This window comes from Chenopodium album, chromosome 21 (assembly GCF_948465745.1).
Source record: "Chenopodium album chromosome 21, dcCheAlbu1.1, whole genome shotgun sequence".
Classification (NCBI taxonomy): Eukaryota; Viridiplantae; Streptophyta; class Magnoliopsida; order Caryophyllales; family Amaranthaceae; genus Chenopodium; species Chenopodium album.
Genome location: NC_137854.1, coordinates 4,778,239 through 4,796,304, shown reverse-complemented (window position 1 = coordinate 4,796,304; position 18,066 = coordinate 4,778,239). Strand labels below are relative to the sequence as shown.

The following is an 18,066-nucleotide window of genomic DNA, read 5'->3' as shown; positions in this document are numbered from 1 at the left end:
TGATGCAACATTGATCAATTTATAAAAAAATTTAGTGTAAGAGATTTGATAAGATTTATTCTTTCAGCCAAATATTGTATTTTTAATTTAAAATAACCTACAAATAGAAGGAAAAAAAATTTATTTATTTATTTTATTTATTTTTTAAAATCATTATTGCATATCCTATATATAAAGTGAAAGGGAATTTTTGGTAATAAATTTTACTGACCCCAAACTACCCTTTTCAAGTCACAAAATTACCTCTCCTGTTCACAATTGCCCTATCATAACTACCTATAATATATTTCAAAAAAAAAAAAAAAAAAAAACCCTATAATAACCGCTCCCTTTCTTCAACGTAAATTTATATCTTCAATTGTTCTCACTTCCCATAAAAAAAAAAAAAAAAAAAAAACTCCTCTTGATTTTTTTTGAAATAAGTCCTCATAATTTTGCTCATTTATGGTTTTTTTCATTCTTCTTTCTTTTTAATGGTTTTATTAAATATTTCGTCTATATTTCCAGTTTCACAAATCTTAATACACATGGCTGGTGATTCTAGGTAGATGGCAGGCGTTTGTTATTATTTATTCCAATTTCTTATATTGTACATGCATAGTGTGTATTTATTAACTTATGTTTTAAAATTTAAAGAATATATCGTATTTATGCACGTATTTAAATCTAAAAATTGCTTATCATAATTGAAGATACTAATAAAATCATGAACCAAGAGAATCAATGAGACAAATGTAACTTGCATATGTATGCCAACTTGCTTCAAACTTTTTTCCCCTTACTCATGTCTATCCATACACTATGTTATGATATTTTCTCATTTCATTACAAACCTAAATCTTTATCTTTTATTGTCAAGCCCACATGATTGACCAATTAACTTTTTTTTTTTTTAATTGTCCATTTTTGGTCCCACAAATCCAAATTTAATAAAATGTCTAAATTAACCTCATACACACACATATTAACCATTCCATCTTTCACTTACCACACAATCTGGTAAATCATGCTCACCTAATTTCATTTTCCTTTTTCTTACACTTGAAAAAACCCTAATTTCACCCATCTTCCCCCAAATTAATTTTCATCCTAACAATCAATCTCAAATAATAAAAAATAAATAAAAGTAAAATTTACCCAAAAAACCCAATTCAATTTTCACAAAAACCCAACTTAAAAGATTAAACTTTTTTCTGGGCTGTAAATTTCAGAAGCTGGAAAATTCAGAAATGGTGGAAATTTCAGGGGATAGGCGGGAAAATGAGTTGGGTAAGTCAGAGAAAGTAGAGGAGAGAGAAAATGCTAAAAATAAGGAGGAAGAAGATGATAATGGTGCTGCAGAACTTGCAGTTGCAGTAGCTGAGAGAAATTCAGCAGCTAATAGATGGCCGCAGCAAGAAACCATGGCTTTGCTTAGGATAAGGTCTGAAATGGATTTTGCATTTCGAGATTCTGGGTCTAAATCTCCACTTTGGGATGAAATTTCTAGGTATCAATTTCAATTCAATCAAACTAAGTTCAATTTTTTGTGTTGGTCTAGTGATTTTTGGTTGTGGAAATTTCTGGGTATCTGTTTTATTGGTTTATATGGGTGTTGCGATGGACAATGATGTAGACGGGATTTGATCCCGGGTTTCGGTAGCTATTGCAACAATGTTTGTGTGACTTTTTTGTTAGTTAGTTTTTGGGTTGCTTGTGCATGATTTCTATGTATAATATGAGACACAAGTTTATGCAAATACGAAGTAGCTATTAATAAAATTATATGGTAAGTTGATGATAGGGAAAATTTGAGTGAGTAAGAGTGTTCATTTGAAATTTAAGTTGTAAATTATGTTGATTATTTGTTTGGGATTGTGGATGAATTTTGTATTATTGAGAGCATATGTGTGTGTAATTTTGGGGAATATATTTGGGTAGATGGAAATAGTGACAGGTTACATTTTGCAGCATTAGTTAAATTGATCTTTGTGCCTGAGAAATTGTGTGAATTTGCTTATTGCTGACCGTTTTTTGTTAGAGAGATGAATGACTACTAAGACACATTGAGGGTGTAATAGACTAACAGTATACAATAAGATGTGTTTTTCTTTCGGCTTACAATTTCTATTAGAATGTCTTTTAACACTAGATGGGATGACTGGTGACCGCTACTAATTGGTAAGATGGCGTTTACTTGATTGTTGGGTGACCTTTAGTCGGTCGTGCATCAGTTTGTGTTCCTTGTTCATGGAGTTGCTTGTTTTGCTTTGTGTAATGTAAGAAATTAGTAGTTAGCATTTGTGATTATGTATCTATGCTGTACACACAGTACATCTGTTTCGTTGTTCAAATTGGGTGCTTTGGTAGAAAGTGGAATTTTGATGTTGTTTGTTTTCAGGAGAATGGCTGAACTTGGATATCATAGAAGTGCCAAAAAATGTAAAGAGAAATTTGAGAATATATACAAGTACCATAGGAGACTGAAAAATTGCTCATATGATCGTACAAATCGAAAGGCATATCGGTTTTTTGATCAGTTAGAAGCTCTTGGTCACCAGCAGAGTTCTTTCCAAACTTCAGCTTCTGAGCCAGCGGATACCTCTATGAACGACACTGCATATGTTGTGTCTCCAATCTCAAGTCACCCCCAATGTGTACCCCAAATGACAATGCCTACATCAGTAAACCTGGATTCTTTCACCATTTCAACATCCACTACCTCAAATTCAGGAAGTGAATCTGAAGGGGCTAGGACAAAAAAGCGAAAGTGGGCTGATTTTTTTGATATACTAATGAAATCTGTACTTGAGAAACAAGAGGCTCTGCAAAATAAGTTTCTGGAAGCACTAGATAAACATGAGCATGAGAGACAAGCAAGAGAAGAGGCATGGAAGATGCAGCAAATGGATAGGATTAAGAAGGAACAGGAGCTTTTGATGCAAGAGAGGTCAATATCAGCAGCAAAGGATGCAGCCATTGCATTCTTGCAGAAGGTTTTAGAGCAAGGGAAGATTGCTGGAACCTCTGAGCAAGTGCTAGAAAAACCGAGCCAAGAAATGAACATTGTGGGTAGGAAAGAGAAAGATAATGGTGAAAGTTCCTCTTCACGGTGGCCAAAGGAAGAAGTTGAAACTTTGATAAAGATTAAAACTAACATGGAGTTAGAGTACCAAAGAGTAGGTCCAAAGGGGCCTATGTGGGAGGAAATTTCGACAGCAATGAAAAACTTTGGCTATGATCGAAATGCTAAAAGGTGTAAGGAGAAATGGGAGAATATAAACAAGTACTACAGAAGAGTGAAAGACGGCAACAAACAGAGGCATGCTGATTCTAAAACATGTCCTTACTTCCCCCTCCTTGACCAACTGCACAACATAAAATCCAAGAGGTTGGATAACAATTCAGAAAATTCTGGTAGTAATTTGAGACCAGAAGAGCTCTTGCTACACATGATGAATCATCATTCAAGGCAACAGCAGCAGGAACAGGTTGCTTTACAGCAAGAACAAGGTGGACTAACTAAGCAAGATAATAAGCTGAATCACGTTGAAGGGACTGGTAATGATGCTGAAAGAGCTTATCAGGTTTTTACTCACAATCCTTTGTCAGTGAACGTTTGAATGAGGACATAATGCGAGCAAGGTTAACTTTGTCAATATGATATCGAGAAGTGAAGATGCATCCGGTTGTGTATATCACCAAGTGCTGTTGTGGTTTTACAAGAAAATGTGATGTTTCAAAATCGAGCCTTTGTTGATGACCGTCGTTTGGCGAGTATATATTTTCTATAGAGAATAGAGTCATGGAAAGTAGTGTATGTCTTGTGTAGAAACTATACCTTCTCCTGTTCTAGTTTTTGGCAGTCTTAGACCCTGTGCTTGCACAAGGTTGGTAATGTTTGTTTGGGGTAATAAGAAGTGTGAAAATGAGGCCTAGTAGGAACTTTAAGCAATTTTGTCAACCGCCTTTTCAATTCACTGTACTCAAATAATGATACTAAAGTTTTTTGTTTGAAATGGGTGAAAACTCCTAATCCATGGATTTTTTTTTTTCCTTTTTTCGAATGATCTTAATTACATGTTACAGAGTAAAAGTTAGTATTGTCCAAGCCTACAAGGCATGGGATTACAGTCATTAAAGTTTATGTTATAGATATACTTCTATTTGACAAAAGTTACTGTCGAGCCTTTTGACTTGTTTACCATGACTGTTTTGATTATAAGGTTAAAATAGAGTTGTGATTTTCAATCTGGAACTAATACCTACAAGGGCTACAACTTCACATTTTACACAACGTAAAGATATGAGTTAACAACATTCACTTAGCCAAACATAAATTGATATCGTTATGACGTTGCAATTAGATATAAGAAATTATTTATTGTACAAATTTTATTGAATATAATATGTAAACGAGTTATATGGATTGACACATCTAACCTATTAAATATACAAGTGTGGTTATTGAAAATAGCTCTAACACAATTAATTAAACCAGTCGAATTATTTTCCTCAAAAAAAAAAAAAAATGTAAAATGTAAACTTTGCTTCAGTTGCTTGAGGTTGAGAAGTCGTGGCTTTGTACGAAGGGTCAGGTCAAATTAGGACATTCATCTATTTCCAAAAAAATAAAAAATAATAATTAAAAAAAAAAAGAAAACGAAATTGTCCCTTTTTTTTTTTTTTTTTTTTTTATTTAATCATTTGGTAAATTGGGTTTATATTCTTTATACTGTATAATCCCTGGGCTTGCGTTTAATTGTATGCCCCTAAAACAAAACCCTTGAAAAACCCTTCTCTCTCTATCTTTTATTCCGTTTATAAAATCAAATAAAAAGGAAAAATACAATGAATCCCCAAAATAATTACCCAGAAACTGAAGAACAAGGTGATATTTTTCTTGATGAGTCTGATATCGTCCAAGAAGTCCCTTTTGACGATGAAGGTATTACACCCTTTTACTATCAAATTTCATTTAATTATGTTTTTTTTTTAATTTTAATTTCATTGTTTTGTGGGTTGAATTAATTTGTTTTATATGTTTTGAAATCAGAGCTTCCTGAAGCAGATGAAGAACAGGGTTCTGATGGTGATGAACATATTGGTAAGAAGAGTTTAATTTCAAGAAAAAATAGGGAGAAAAAAATAACGCTTTTCCTATTCTATTTTATTTTTTATTTTATAAAAATCGTGTCTTTTCTTATTTCGAATAGTGTTGTATTGATGGGGTAATTGCAGAGGAAGCTGATGATTCTATGCATATATTTACCGGGCATACTGGTGAGTAATATTTTAGTGCTTTCTATTTTTGATTTTAAATTTTCTGATTTTTTGCAAATTTAGTACAATTGTTAAACTTTAAGGCAATATATAGTAAAGTTATAATCTTTGCATTTTGGTGATAATGAAAATTTCAACTAAAAAAATTGTATTAGTAGGATGAGGGTTCTTGTTGCTTGGATTTGGAGTTGTTTTGTTTGTTAAATTTCTGAATATTGATTTGCACTTAATGTTTCTTTAATTTTCTATTCAATGTCAAACTTCAGAATATTTCATCTTAAAAAATTAGGTACCAATATGTGAAGGCTGTAATGTCAATTTTGCAACAAGTTTTTGTACATTGCTGAAATTACAACTTCAATTTTCTAATTTTTATAAATTTTCTAACTTTAATTTGGTAAGCATTGTAAATTTTTTTGTTTTGTTTTGTTTTTTTTTTTTTTTTTTTTTGGGTGAGCAATTGTTGGTGGTGTAGAAGAAAAATGAGAAAGATTGAGTCCAAATGAGAGTATGCCTTTCCTCTCGTCGTAAGACACGAGTCCCCCAACTATAATATACCATAAAAAAATTAGGTACATTGATGCAAGGATTCCATTTTGTTATTGTGTTGCATTCTAAGAATGACCTATTATTAGGATTGGAAGGGGGAAATTAGTCAAAGAATTTGCAAGATTGTGGCGCCATTATGGCTGTACATGAAAGTTAGCATAGATTGATTGGTCTACATATATGTTAGACAAACTATTGCTTGTTTTAACACTTCATTCTCTATTGGATAGATGAAGTATACACGGTTGCCTGCAGCCCGACAGATCCAACATTGGTTGCAACAGGGGGTGGTGATGACAAGGGTTTTATGTGGAGAATTGGTCAAGGAGATTGGGCTTTTGAACTCCAAGGTAAACTCGTCTGTTTTGATTAATCTGCATGTTATTTGCTCTTTTTACCAATACAGAGCTTGTAGTTTATCCATGGTTGTTTTTTTTTCTAAAAATTTTGTGCTTTTGCCAGGTCATAAAGAGACAGTATCCAGTGTCTCTTTCAGTGCTGATGGGCAGTTGCTTGCATCTGGAACCTTTGATGGAATTGTTCACGTCTGGGATGTTTCTTCAGAGAAACTGAAGTGCACACTTGAAGGACCAGGAGGTGGAATTGAGGTATTATAATTTAAGATGTATGTGATGGCTTATATTTGGCCTATATAATTTATTTATAATAATATGTGTGATTTTTCAGTGGGTTAAGTGGCATCCCAGGGGACATCTAGTCTTAGCTGGGTCAGAGGATTTTTCTGTTTGGATGTGGAATGCCGACAAGGGCGCCTACCTTAGCATGTTTAGTGGTCATGGGAGTGTAGTGACTTGTGGTGACTTCACCCCTGATGGTAAATCTAACTCATACATTTGAGGCTTTTTTTTTATTTTTTATTTTATTGAACTGGCTCTTCTAAGACAAAATGTTATCTGAAATTATGTTAATCTGTGCTCTAAAGGAAAAACAATATGCACGGGATCGGATGATGCGTCATTGAGGATATGGAATCCAAAAAGTGGCGAGAACATTCATGAAATTAAAGGTATTATATGACTTCTTTATCTTCTATTATATCAGCCCTAAAGTATGAGCAAGCAAAAATGAAGTAGCTAGAACACTATAGAGAGCGATGTGTTTGTTAATTGTTTTGCTCCATAGTTTGCATTGAAGGCTTGAAGCAAATTATGACCTTTTTTTTTTTTTTTTTTTTTTTTTTTTTGTTTTGTTTTGTTTTGTTTTGTTTTGTTTTTTGTGTGTGTGTGTCAAGGCTGGTGTGGCCGTGTGGTATGCGTTGGATTTTGCATTATATATGATGTGCTTCAATATTGAGATATCAAATATATTCGTACCATTTAAGAGGCCCCAGTTTCTTTCTTGAATATCTGCATCATGTTCCTAGTTGCACCTGAAAGTTTAATGTGAGAAATTGTGTTGATCTGTGTCACTAAGCTGGTAATCAATTGTCACTCACTTATTTGTCATCAGTCTGACTACCATACACAATTGAGAGAATACTAGGATGGAAAAACTGCTGAGTTAGTCCCCCCATATCAGTACAAAGATAATAGAAATTCTTAGGTGCAAATTGTGTCTAGGTGAATCATTGGTAAGTATCTTGTAATTTTGTGTGTATAATGCAGCCGATCAAACCAAGGAAAGAATAATAAAGTTTGTAGTCAACAAAATCACTGGCTTTATTGGGGTGCTCGAGCAGTGTAGTAGTCTAATCTAAGAAGGGAAGTAGTACTTGAGCAGCTTTCTAGCTAGTCAAGGAACTGAGATACAGACCAGTAATAGCCATCTCACTCTAACTCCTTCTTAAGTATGGCTTTATAGTGAATAAGGACATAAGGTAAAGGGAACAAATAAGGGGGTAAAATAAAGCAGAAACAGTAAACATAGCCAATATTAACATACTAGCTGTATTCTAGAGATGTTAGCAAACATAAATCATGTTTGAAGTGCAGTTAGCTTGAATTTTTATTTTTTTCAAGATACGAGACAATTTACGTCTGGTGAATTTTTATAAAGAAAATATATTAGAAAGACACCTGCTTTCTCCTTACTTTGATATACAAGTATAAGTTTAACTGATACTTTTGTAATTTTTTGTATCTTTCACAATGTGGAACTCCAGATGCATATGCTGATAATTTGAGCATGATCTGATTGGGCTTTGTCTTTTATGCTACTCATCCTTTGAAACTTTAGATGTTTCATGGGGAAGTTTACTGATGGATTTAGCTTTCTTGATCTATAGGTCACCCTTATCATACTGATGGAATAACTTGCATGGCAATAAGCTCTGACTCGGCTTTAGTTTTGACTGGGTCGAAGGATCATAATGTTCACATGGTCAATATTTCGTCAGGAAAGGTTAGACATTCTTTTTTATTATTATTAAATCTTACCCTTCCTCCTGGTTCTTTAAGTTCGTATGATTTTTCTTGCATTTACCTTTTGCCTACAAGAATTCAATCCCTTTCCATTAACAATATTAACATTATATAGTGTCATTTCTTTTGGCATTGAAAGGTTTGGTCTCTAGGTGGTTGCTTCTTTTCTGATGCCATCTGTAGTGCACCATCAAAGATCTAACCACCTTTCTTTGATAGTGATGCTTGTGTCTGTTGTGTTCTCGTGGCTCAATATGCAATGACAGTTTGGTTGTGCATTCGTTTTTGAATTTACAATCATTTTTTGGTGAATCACTTGCCACCTGGAATCTGTATACCTTTATTGTTGCATAAAGCTGTATCTACTCATCAGTAAATTTGGGTTCTGGGAAACATGTTGTGTTTGAATATTGTGTTTGGTGTCTAAATTCTCTAATTGAAATATTACATTGTTTATGCTCTTTTTGGTGGTCAGGAACTTATAAGATCTTACTTGTGCAGGTGATTAACTCTCTTAGGGCTCACACAGATTCAGTAGAATGTGTTGGGTTTTCACCAAGGTTTGTCTGCCTTCTTTTTTGTTTCTGCTGTATCTTTTTTTTTTTGTGGCTGATGAGTATCTTACAAGCATTGTTTTAGCAAATGTCGACCTTTATATGTGTTAAGAACTCAAGATTATAAGTTGTTCTGTGGTATGATCTATATGCGGCAGTTAGTGAAGTGGTGTTAAGTGTTAGCTATTGATTGTTGTTCTCTTTTTAGTTATTTGTTCACCTCTTGTTCCTAGATAGGCAAAAATTATGGAAAATGAAATTCTATTCTTCAGTTTGATGAAGTTTCCACTTTAGTAATCTATCGAATTTCATCCCAAGTTATGTTTTGTTCTTTCTAAATAACGTGTAACTTTCTAAATACTGTACTAAATGTACATGAGCATCATAAATGGGTAGAGAGAATCTTAGTAGTTAGGGATTTGAAAATGGCAAGAGCAAGTTGGAGAATGAGTAATTTTTATGATTTCCTACTTTGCATGGAAATAATCGAATATTTTATAAACAATTGGTATTCTGCTTTTGCATATGAAATATAGGCTGGAACCTGCTGAAATAAGGCAAAAAATACTTTTGGGCATGACTCAAATTCTGAAAACCCTTGTGCATTGCATTCTCTTCCCTTTTTTTTTAACATCAAACTACTGTTTAACCTCATTAATCTACTACTACTACAGCGGTCCATGGGCGGCAACTGGAAGCTTGGATCATAAACTAATCGTGTGGGATCTCCAACATTCAGAACCTCGCAGTACATATCACCACGAGGTTTGCTTAAAGTTGGCTTGGCCATTCATATTGGCTGTTTTGATAACTGAGCCTCAGAACTGTGGATTTTTTTTTTTTTTTTGTTTTGCCATATCACTGTCTTGTATATTTGCAACTATTTTACCTTTTACTTGTATGCAGGATGGGGTAACATGCCTGACATGGATTGGGACATCAAGGTTTATAGCTACGGGATCTGTTGACGGTAAAGTGCGAGTCTGGGATAGTCTCTCCGGAGAGGATACAGCTGTCAGAACCTTCAGCGGACACAATGAACCCGTTCAATCTTTGAGTGTTTCTGCTGACAGAAATTTCCTTGTTTCTGTCTCTCTCGATGGGACTGCTCGAGTTTTTGAGATTGATGAACTCAAGTGAACTGACTTTTGAGGTATGTATCCTAGGCGAAGCCTTTAGCTAGAGAAACTTTATGAATTGGAGATGGGGAGCTTGAAGAACTGATTGCGAGTTGCGACTGCATAGGAAGGAATGAAAGGAAAGCAATGTTCGATTTGACCTTTTCTTTCTTGTTTTTCCCCCTTGGGGAGTGTAGATTTCATGATTTTGATCAGCATGGTTGGTTGTTTATTTCCTTGTGCTCATATACTCTATATACATCATTCTGAATCTATAATTTATCAAATTATATCTAGCTTCAGTTGAATTTCTGGAGATTTTATCTTCTTTAATAATTGGCAATCCATTAATATTGCACATTTGATTGCAGACATAGTCCCACTTCTATCTAATGCAAATTACTCCTGTAAATTTCGTGGAAAGAAGATGACATTTTAATTTTTTTAATTTTAATGTAAGGGTAAGAAATGAGAAGATATCAAGAGATCCTTCTCAAGAGTATTTTTTAGATGGAGTAATAATTGGTTGATGTGAGGAGGATATAATTGTAGTTTTTGGACCGACCATATTGTAAAAAGCTAGGCTTTTACTTGATTTATACAAGCAAGTATATTAAAAGAACAATTTCAAACTGAATGGAAAAATATTTGCTAAAAATATTAAATAATCCTTGGTCAGTTTAGTCTAATATAAGCAACCCCTCGATCTATCACTATCCATCCATGGCATTTTTTAAATGAACGTGTCACAGTTAATTACTCCTACAACTCATGTATATGTTGACAGAAAATTCTTCTCAAATGATTATTTAATCATTCTCTCAAATTAATAATCTACTATGTTTCTTCAGAAAATTTAGGTTGTCAATGTCAAATTACGTGCAAGCATTACATATAATCTGCTGGTCAGTCATTATATAATCAAGAAGCAAATTCCTTGCCTCCTTGGAGTGTAAACATATTACTCAGAAGTTACACAAATAAACTCAATTTTATTTAGAAGTTAAACATATCAGTTGAGCTAAAAAAAACCAACCAATATGAATTCATTTGTCACAATTTGGTCATTCACATTCAGATGCCTGTTGTTGCTGATCTTGGTAACACAATCGACTGTGTCTGCATCAGTCGCGAAACCTGGCTGCCCAAGCCAGTGCGGGAACTTGACAATTCCTTACCCCTTTGGCATTGGCTTCTCTTGCGCCATGGCCTTCGAGTACACACTTATTTGTGATGCTTCCACAAGTCCACCCAAAACATTTATACCCAGACCCATAACTGATACCAACACTGAGGTGCTAGCCATATCAGCTTCCCAAGTTTGCGTTGCAAATAGGGTGACATTAAGTTGCTTCAACCCTTCAGGAGAAGCAGTTCGGAACAAAACAGAATTAATAGCATTTAAGGATGATTCCCCCTACAGTTTCTCATCTACTGCAAACAAGTTTACAGTCATTGGCTGTGATGTGTTGGGGATAATTGTTGGATTGCAGGGCTTGGGTGCTGCCTGTGGAACACTCTGCGCGAAACAACAGGATGTCATTGGAGGGTATTGTTCTGCCATTGGTTGCTGTCAAGCCCTGATTCCTAAGGGATTAACTGCTGTGGGGTTTGCCTTTTCTTATCCTTCGAACCACACCAGTGTCATAGGATTTAATCCTTGTGTTTATGCCTTCTTAGCCGAAGAGGATAAGTTTGTGTTCCAAGGAGCCTCAGATCTTCTTGACCCTAGTTTTGCAAACAGGACAACAAACAATGTTCCTATTGTTCTTGATTGGTCAATCGGTAATGGAACGTGCAGCCAAGCTAAGAAGAATTTAACGTCTTATGTATGTCAGCATTACACCACATGCCGTGATTCTGATAGTGGTAAAGGTGGATATCGCTGCTATTGCCTCCCTGGTTACGAGGGAAATCCTTACCTCAGTCCTGGTTGTACAGGTTGGTAACTTCTTTTGCTTCCTTCTCGAAGAATAAAGTATTATTCATCTTTCTTCTAAGGTTATTGTTTACACTTAGGCTTTCTTGCATTTATCTGAACTCGATTTAGCTGTAAAATTGAACTCGATAACCCCTGTCTGAAGTCTGATCACATTTTTGTAAGCTTTATAGAACAAAGCCAAGAGGCTCTTACAGTCTTATAGATAGATATTGTTAAATTATGTAATGACATATAATGATTATTCTTGTACTTGTATGTTCATGATATTCCAATAACACTTCTGTTGCCAGATATTGATGAATGTGCAGATCAGAACAGCAATCAGTGCTCTAAGATCTGCAAAAACACACCAGGAAGTTACATATGTTCTTGTCCATCTAAGTATTCCGGTGATGGTTTTAGAAACGGGACAGGTTGCGTTCCAGAAGCCTCTCTTCTTGCCATGAAAGCAAGTCTAGGTAATTGTTCATTAATTCTTTCACATTTGTACATAAACATCTAAAATACTCTGTAGTTGTCTAATATCATACAACGGTACTATGAAGAAATATATGCTGATGCCTTGATTTCATCCAGGTACTAGCATTGGGGTGTTATTTTTGCTCATAGGCATAAGTTGGGCGTGTTTTATGATTCGGAAAAGAAGGCTGGTGAAGTTGAGGGAACAATTTTTTAAAAACAATGGTGGTTTGCTGCTGCAGAAACAGTTATCTTCCGAAAAACAAGCAGGCATAGAGTCTGCCAGGGTATACACAATTAAGGAATTGAAACTAGCTACTAAAAATTTTAGTGAAGATAACATTCTTGGTAAAGGAGGGTATGGAACTGTGTATAAAGGCCTGTTAACAAATAATCAAGTAGTTGCAATTAAGAAGTCGAAAGTAGTAGATCAAAGTCAGATTGAGCAATTTATAAACGAAGTAGTTATTTTAACACGAATCAACCATAGAAATGTGGTGCAACTCTTGGGTTGTTGCTTAGAGACAGAAGTTCCTATACTAGTGTACGAGTTCATTTCCAATGGTACTTTATATGACCATATACAAAGTAAAAGTACATCACCTAGTTGGCTTTCTTGGAGCAACTGTCTAAGGATCACGGTTGAAGCAGCTGAAGCACTTGCATATCTGCACTCTGCCTCCTCCTTGCCTGTCATACATAGAGATGTGAAGTCTACGAATATTTTGCTTGATGACAATTACGCGGCTAAGATATCTGATTTTGGAGCTTCGAGGTTAGTCCCCTTAGACTACACGCAAATATCTACTCTAGTCCAAGGAACGTTAGGATATCTTGATCCTGAGTACTTTTTCTCGAGTCAGCTAACAGAAAAGAGTGATGTATACAGTTTTGGGGTAGTTCTTGCTGAGCTCTCTTACGAAACAAAAACCAATTCCTTCAGAGAGGGAGAATTTAGCAACCCGTTTTGTTAGGTACATGAGGGAAGACCGTCTTTTTGAAATAATTGATCCTGAATTGGTGATTGAAGCACCTCAAGAGCAACTAATAAGTGTGGCTGAGCTTATCAGAAAATGCTTAAGCATGAAGGGAGAAGATCGACCAACCATGAAAGATGTCGCAGTTGAGCTTGATACATTGAGGAAGCAAATAGTTGATGAGACTACAAACTTGTTAGGAAATGATGAACAAGGGGACTTGTATCCAGTGCCAGGGCGACGTTTAACAACACCGTCGTATCAACATTGGATAACAATTCTGGATTATTTCAGAGTATGCAGAAGGAGATAATTGATGAGATGAGCTACCCCCGTTGAGTGCCTTATTAATTGTGACCAGAATGTTGTACATTACATAATGTTATGCATAAATTGTTTTACGTTATACTTGTAATTTGTTGTGGAATTATTGCTCTATGAAGAACATCTTTTAGTTGGCTTTTTCAGCAATGTAATAAGGTAATGTGAGATACAACCTTTATAATAATTACACGCAAGGATATTGAGATATATATGACATAAGCTACATCTTGATAACCGTAAAAAGTCATATACATTAATCTTTAAAGAAACTTCAAAATAAAAAGGATCGTCGCACACGATGCGACTAATGCAAGGCAAAAGGAAAATGTAAAATGAGACACTAGTCTTGAACAGCTTCATATAGAGTACTTAAGAGACCTCTAGCATGAAAAGGACTAATGGACCAGGCCAGTGGGTTTGGTCCATATGGTCTTGGACTTTACTGGCCCTTCACCACATCAATATCAAGTTGACTGGAAGATTTTCTTCTTTGGCTCACTTACTAGGCCCCATCATTTTTTTATGGACCATCAAGTCTATTATGTTAGATTTATCATCAATAATTAATATTGCATCATTCCAAGGAATGTTATCATGAATAATAATGAATAATGATATAGGATAATGAATTTGAAGTTCACATCATTCAATAGTATACTCCCTTCACTTCAGAAACAGTTACAAATTCTATTGCATCACTATTTTAAGTTACAATTTGTATTGAAAAAAAAAAAAAACATTTGTTGGAGTAGAAATGTTTTACAACTATAGATGCAGTATCTAAAGTAATACTCTGCACATTCTTATTTCAAAAATAACAAAATTGTTTGTGTATTCATACATATATTTTCCATTAATCTACATAACAAGGACCAAATAACCAACTTTTTTTAAGAACAACTTCATATAGCTAGATACCAAATACTAATACATCCTCAGTTTTTCTTAAAGGTAAATCCAATTACCCGATGAAATGAGGAAAACCAAGTGGCACTACATCAACAAGCACCCCCACCCGGTGGCCCGAATGCTCTGGGATGTCCAAGGCTACATTTAAAGCTGTCAAAAACTGACCCGACCCGAGAACTTGACCTGAACCGGCAATGATCTGAACCCAACCTGTACCCGGACAATTGGGTAAAACTAGTACATGACCTTGAACCCGACTTGAACCAGACCATAACCGACAACCGATTTGATCCAATACTTTTAGGCCTGAACCTGAACCTGAACCTGCTCCCGACCTGAGAGTAACCGTCAACCGATTTAATCCGACCCAACAACAATCTGAACCCGAACTAGTACCCGACCCAATTAGATATTGTACCCGAGTCATGGAAGGTTTAATTAAATTTATATGCCTTTTGTTCAACTTATATACTGGTACAAATATGTAAACCCATAATCCGATTCAGCTTGTATACCTTTTGTTCTCTATTTACACATATCCGGGCCTCAAAACCTCAAAATTTCCTTAAAAAGCGTGGATTAAAGCCTTCAATTTTGTAACTTTTTGACCTTTTTTCGCCTAGAAATTAAAATTGCCGAGATGTTAACCATGGTTCCTAATACCCTCCAACATTCCAATTGGGTCGGTGGAACCATCCAATATGCCCTTAAACGGTCGTTTTACCCGTTTACAACTTAAAGTGATTTCGCAAACTCAAGCCTAACACGGACGTTTATGACAACATATAATGTTCATATATGGTTTCAAACGGCATCATATGACACCGAGATATATCCCCTAAGGCCTCAACACTTTTTGCCGTCGGGCCCGGAAACCTCAAAATTTCCTCAAAAAGCGTGGATTATAGCCTTTGATTTTGTAATTTTTTTTACCTTTATATGCCCGGAAATAAAAACTGCCGAGATGTTTACCATGGTCCCTAATAGGCTAATAGCTTCCGGGAGTCCAATAGGGTCGGTGGAACCATCCAATATGCCCTTAAACGGTCATTTTACCCGTTCACAACTTGTAGTGATTTCGTAAACTCAAGCCTATCACGGACGTTTATGACAACATATAATGATCATATGTGGTTTTAAACGGAATTATATGACCTCGAGATATATCCCTTAAGGTCTCAAGACTTTTTGCCACCGGGCTCCAAAACCTTAAAATTTCCTCAAAAAGCGTGAATTATAGCCATCAATTTTATAATTTTGGACCTTTTTACGTCAGGAAATAAAAATCGCCGAGATGTTTACCATGGTAATACCTTCTAGGAGTCCAATTGGGTCGATAGAAACATCCAATATGCCCTTAAACGTTCATTTCACCCGTTGACAACATTTAGTGATTTCGTAAACTCAAGCCTATCACGGACATTTATGACAACATATTATGATCATATATGGTTTCAAACGGCATTATATGACACCGAGATATATCCCCTAGGGTCTCTACACTTTTCGCCATCGGGCCCCGAAACCTCAAAATTTCCTCAAAAAAGCGTGGATTATAGCCTTCGATTTTGTAATTTTTTAACCTTTTTATGCCCGGAAATAAAAACTGCCGAGATGTTAACCATGGTCCCTAATAACCTCCAGGAGTCCAATTGGGTCGGTGGAACCATCCAATATGCCCTTAAACGGTTATTTTACTCGTTCACAACTTGTAGTGATTTCGTAAACTCAAGCCTACCACGGACATTTATGACAACATATAATGATCATATATGGTTTCAAACGGCATTACATGACACCGAGATATATCCCCTAGGGTCTCAACACTTTTCGCCATCAGGCCCCGAAACCTCAAAATTTCCTCAAAAAGCGTGGATTATAGCCTTCGATTTTGTAATTTTTTTACCTTTTTTCGCCCGGAAATAAAAACTACAGAGATGTGTACCATGGTCCCTAATAGCCTCTGGGAGTCCAATTGGGTCGGTGAAACCATCCAATATGTCCTAAAACGGTTATTTTACCCGTTCGCAACTTACACAGATTTCGTAAACTCAAGTCTACCACGGACGTTTATGACAACATGTAATGATCATATATGGTTTCAAACGGCATTATATGACACCGAGATATATACCCTAGGGTCTCAACACTTTTCGCCATCATGCCCCGAAACCTCAAAATTTTCTCAAAAAGCGTGGATTATAGCCTTCGATTTTGTAATTTTTTGACCTTTTTTCGCCCGAAAATAAAAACTGCTGAGATGCGTACCATAGTTCCCTAATATCCTCTACGAGTCCAATTGGGTCGGTGAAACCATCCAATATGTCCTGAAACGGTCATTTTATCCGTTCGCAACTTACACCGATTTCGTAAAATCAAGTCTACCACGGACGTTTATGACAACATATAATGATCATATATGGTTTCAAACGGCATTATATGATACCGAGATATATCCCCTAGGGTCTCAACACTTTTCGCCATCGGGCCCCGAAACCTCAAAATTTACTCAAAAAGCGTGGATTATAGCATCGATTTTTTAATTTTTTGACCATATTATGCCCGGAAATAAAAACTTCCGAGATATTTACCATGGTCCCTAATAACCTCCGGGAGTCCAATTGGGTCGGTGGAACCATCCAATTTGCCCTTAAACGGTCATTTTACCCGTTCACAACTTGTAGTGATTTCGTAAACTCAAGCCTACCACGGACGTTTATGACAACATATAATGATCATATAAGGTTTCAAACGACATTTTATGACACCGAGATATATCCCCTAGGGTCTCAACACTTTTCACCAACAGGCCCCGAAACCTCAAAATTTCATTAAAAAGCGTGGATTATAGCCTTCGATTTTATAATTTTTTTACCTTTTTTCTCCCGGATATATAAACTACTGAGGTGTGTACCATGGTCCCTAATAGCCTCTGGGATTCCATTTGGGTCAGTGAAACCATCCAATATGTCCTAAAACGGTCATTTTACTCGTTCGCAACTTACGCCGATTTCGTAAACTCAAGTCTACCACATACGTTTATGACAACATATAATGATCATATATGGTTTCAAACGGCATTATATGACACCGAGATATATCCCCTAGGGTCTCAAGATTTTTCGTTATCAGGCCCCGAAACCTCGAAATTTCCTCAAAAAGCGTTGATTATATGAAGGAGTTATGTCTTCGTCGTGTGCAATTACTAGATATATAATTGGATCAAATTATGGAGATAATTAAGTCCGGACATTTGGGTCGTCGTTTTGCCATAGCTAGAGGTACTTACGATCTTTGGACTAGTAAAATAGGCCAAAGCCCAATTGGACGGATCCTATAAGGTCACACAAAGGGGCTAGATCGAGCATTAGAGGACGAGGCCCATCATGGGCCTCATCTCTCTAGGTGGCCGGCCATGTAGGGGCTTTGAGAGGCTATTGGGCTTCGTGCCCTAGTCTAATTATAATGAGATTATAAATAGACTAGGTGCCTAGGTTTGCATGTAAGGAATTAACTGATCATTAGATCAAACCCTAATTAGCAAACACGAAACCAACCCCTCTCATACTCCCTCTCTCACGGCTCTCTCCT

At 35.9% G+C, this 18,066-nt stretch overlaps 2 protein-coding genes and 1 pseudogene across 3 annotated transcripts; all 3 read left to right on the top strand.

Moving 5' to 3' along the window:
* Positions 1–1,004: 1,004 nt before the first annotated feature.
* Positions 1,005–4,023, top strand: LOC145601361 (trihelix transcription factor DF1-like). Its single transcript, XM_081657371.1, has 2 exons — positions 1,005–1,489; positions 2,381–4,023. The coding sequence occupies exons 1-2, from the start codon at positions 1,230–1,232 to the stop codon at positions 3,600–3,602; spliced, it is 1,482 nt and encodes a 493-aa protein (XP_081513497.1). The 5' UTR covers positions 1,005–1,229; the 3' UTR covers positions 3,603–4,023.
* A 715-nt stretch (positions 4,024–4,738) lies between these two features.
* On the top strand, positions 4,739–10,180 carry LOC145601891 (uncharacterized). 2 transcript variants are annotated; one of them, XM_081657974.1, is made up of 11 exons: positions 4,739–4,927; positions 5,036–5,086; positions 5,221–5,262; positions 6,042–6,161; positions 6,274–6,419; positions 6,499–6,646; positions 6,755–6,838; positions 8,057–8,172; positions 8,694–8,752; positions 9,421–9,511; positions 9,653–10,180. In XM_081657974.1, the coding sequence occupies exons 1-11, from the start codon at positions 4,831–4,833 to the stop codon at positions 9,884–9,886; spliced, it is 1,188 nt and encodes a 395-aa protein (XP_081514100.1). In that variant the 5' UTR covers positions 4,739–4,830; the 3' UTR covers positions 9,887–10,180. The 2 variants fall into 2 exon arrangements, with proteins under 2 accessions (XP_081514100.1, XP_081514101.1); XM_081657975.1 differs by lacking the exon at positions 4,739–4,927 and having other exon boundaries at positions 5,050–5,086; positions 5,196–5,262.
* A 724-nt stretch (positions 10,181–10,904) lies between these two features.
* Positions 10,905–13,555, top strand: LOC145602725 (wall-associated receptor kinase 5 pseudogene; annotated as a pseudogene).
* Positions 13,556–18,066: the final 4,511 nt, after the last annotated feature.

Bases quoted from the DNA above. Each gene is read 5' to 3' on its own strand.
- LOC145601361 (XM_081657371.1), top strand. From the start codon at position 1,230: ATGGTGGAAATTTCAGGGGATAGGCGGGAAAATGAGTTGGGTAAGTCA. The intron at 1,490-2,380 runs GTATCAATTTCA...GTTTGTTTTCAG, and splicing joins CTTTGGGATGAAATTTCTAG to GAGAATGGCTGAACTTGGAT.
- LOC145601891 (XM_081657974.1), top strand. From the start codon at position 4,831: ATGAATCCCCAAAATAATTACCCAGAAACTGAAGAACAAGGTGATATT. The intron at 4,928-5,035 runs GTATTACACCCT...TTTTGAAATCAG, and splicing joins AGTCCCTTTTGACGATGAAG to AGCTTCCTGAAGCAGATGAA. The intron at 6,420-6,498 runs GTATTATAATTT...GTGATTTTTCAG, and splicing joins GACCAGGAGGTGGAATTGAG to TGGGTTAAGTGGCATCCCAG.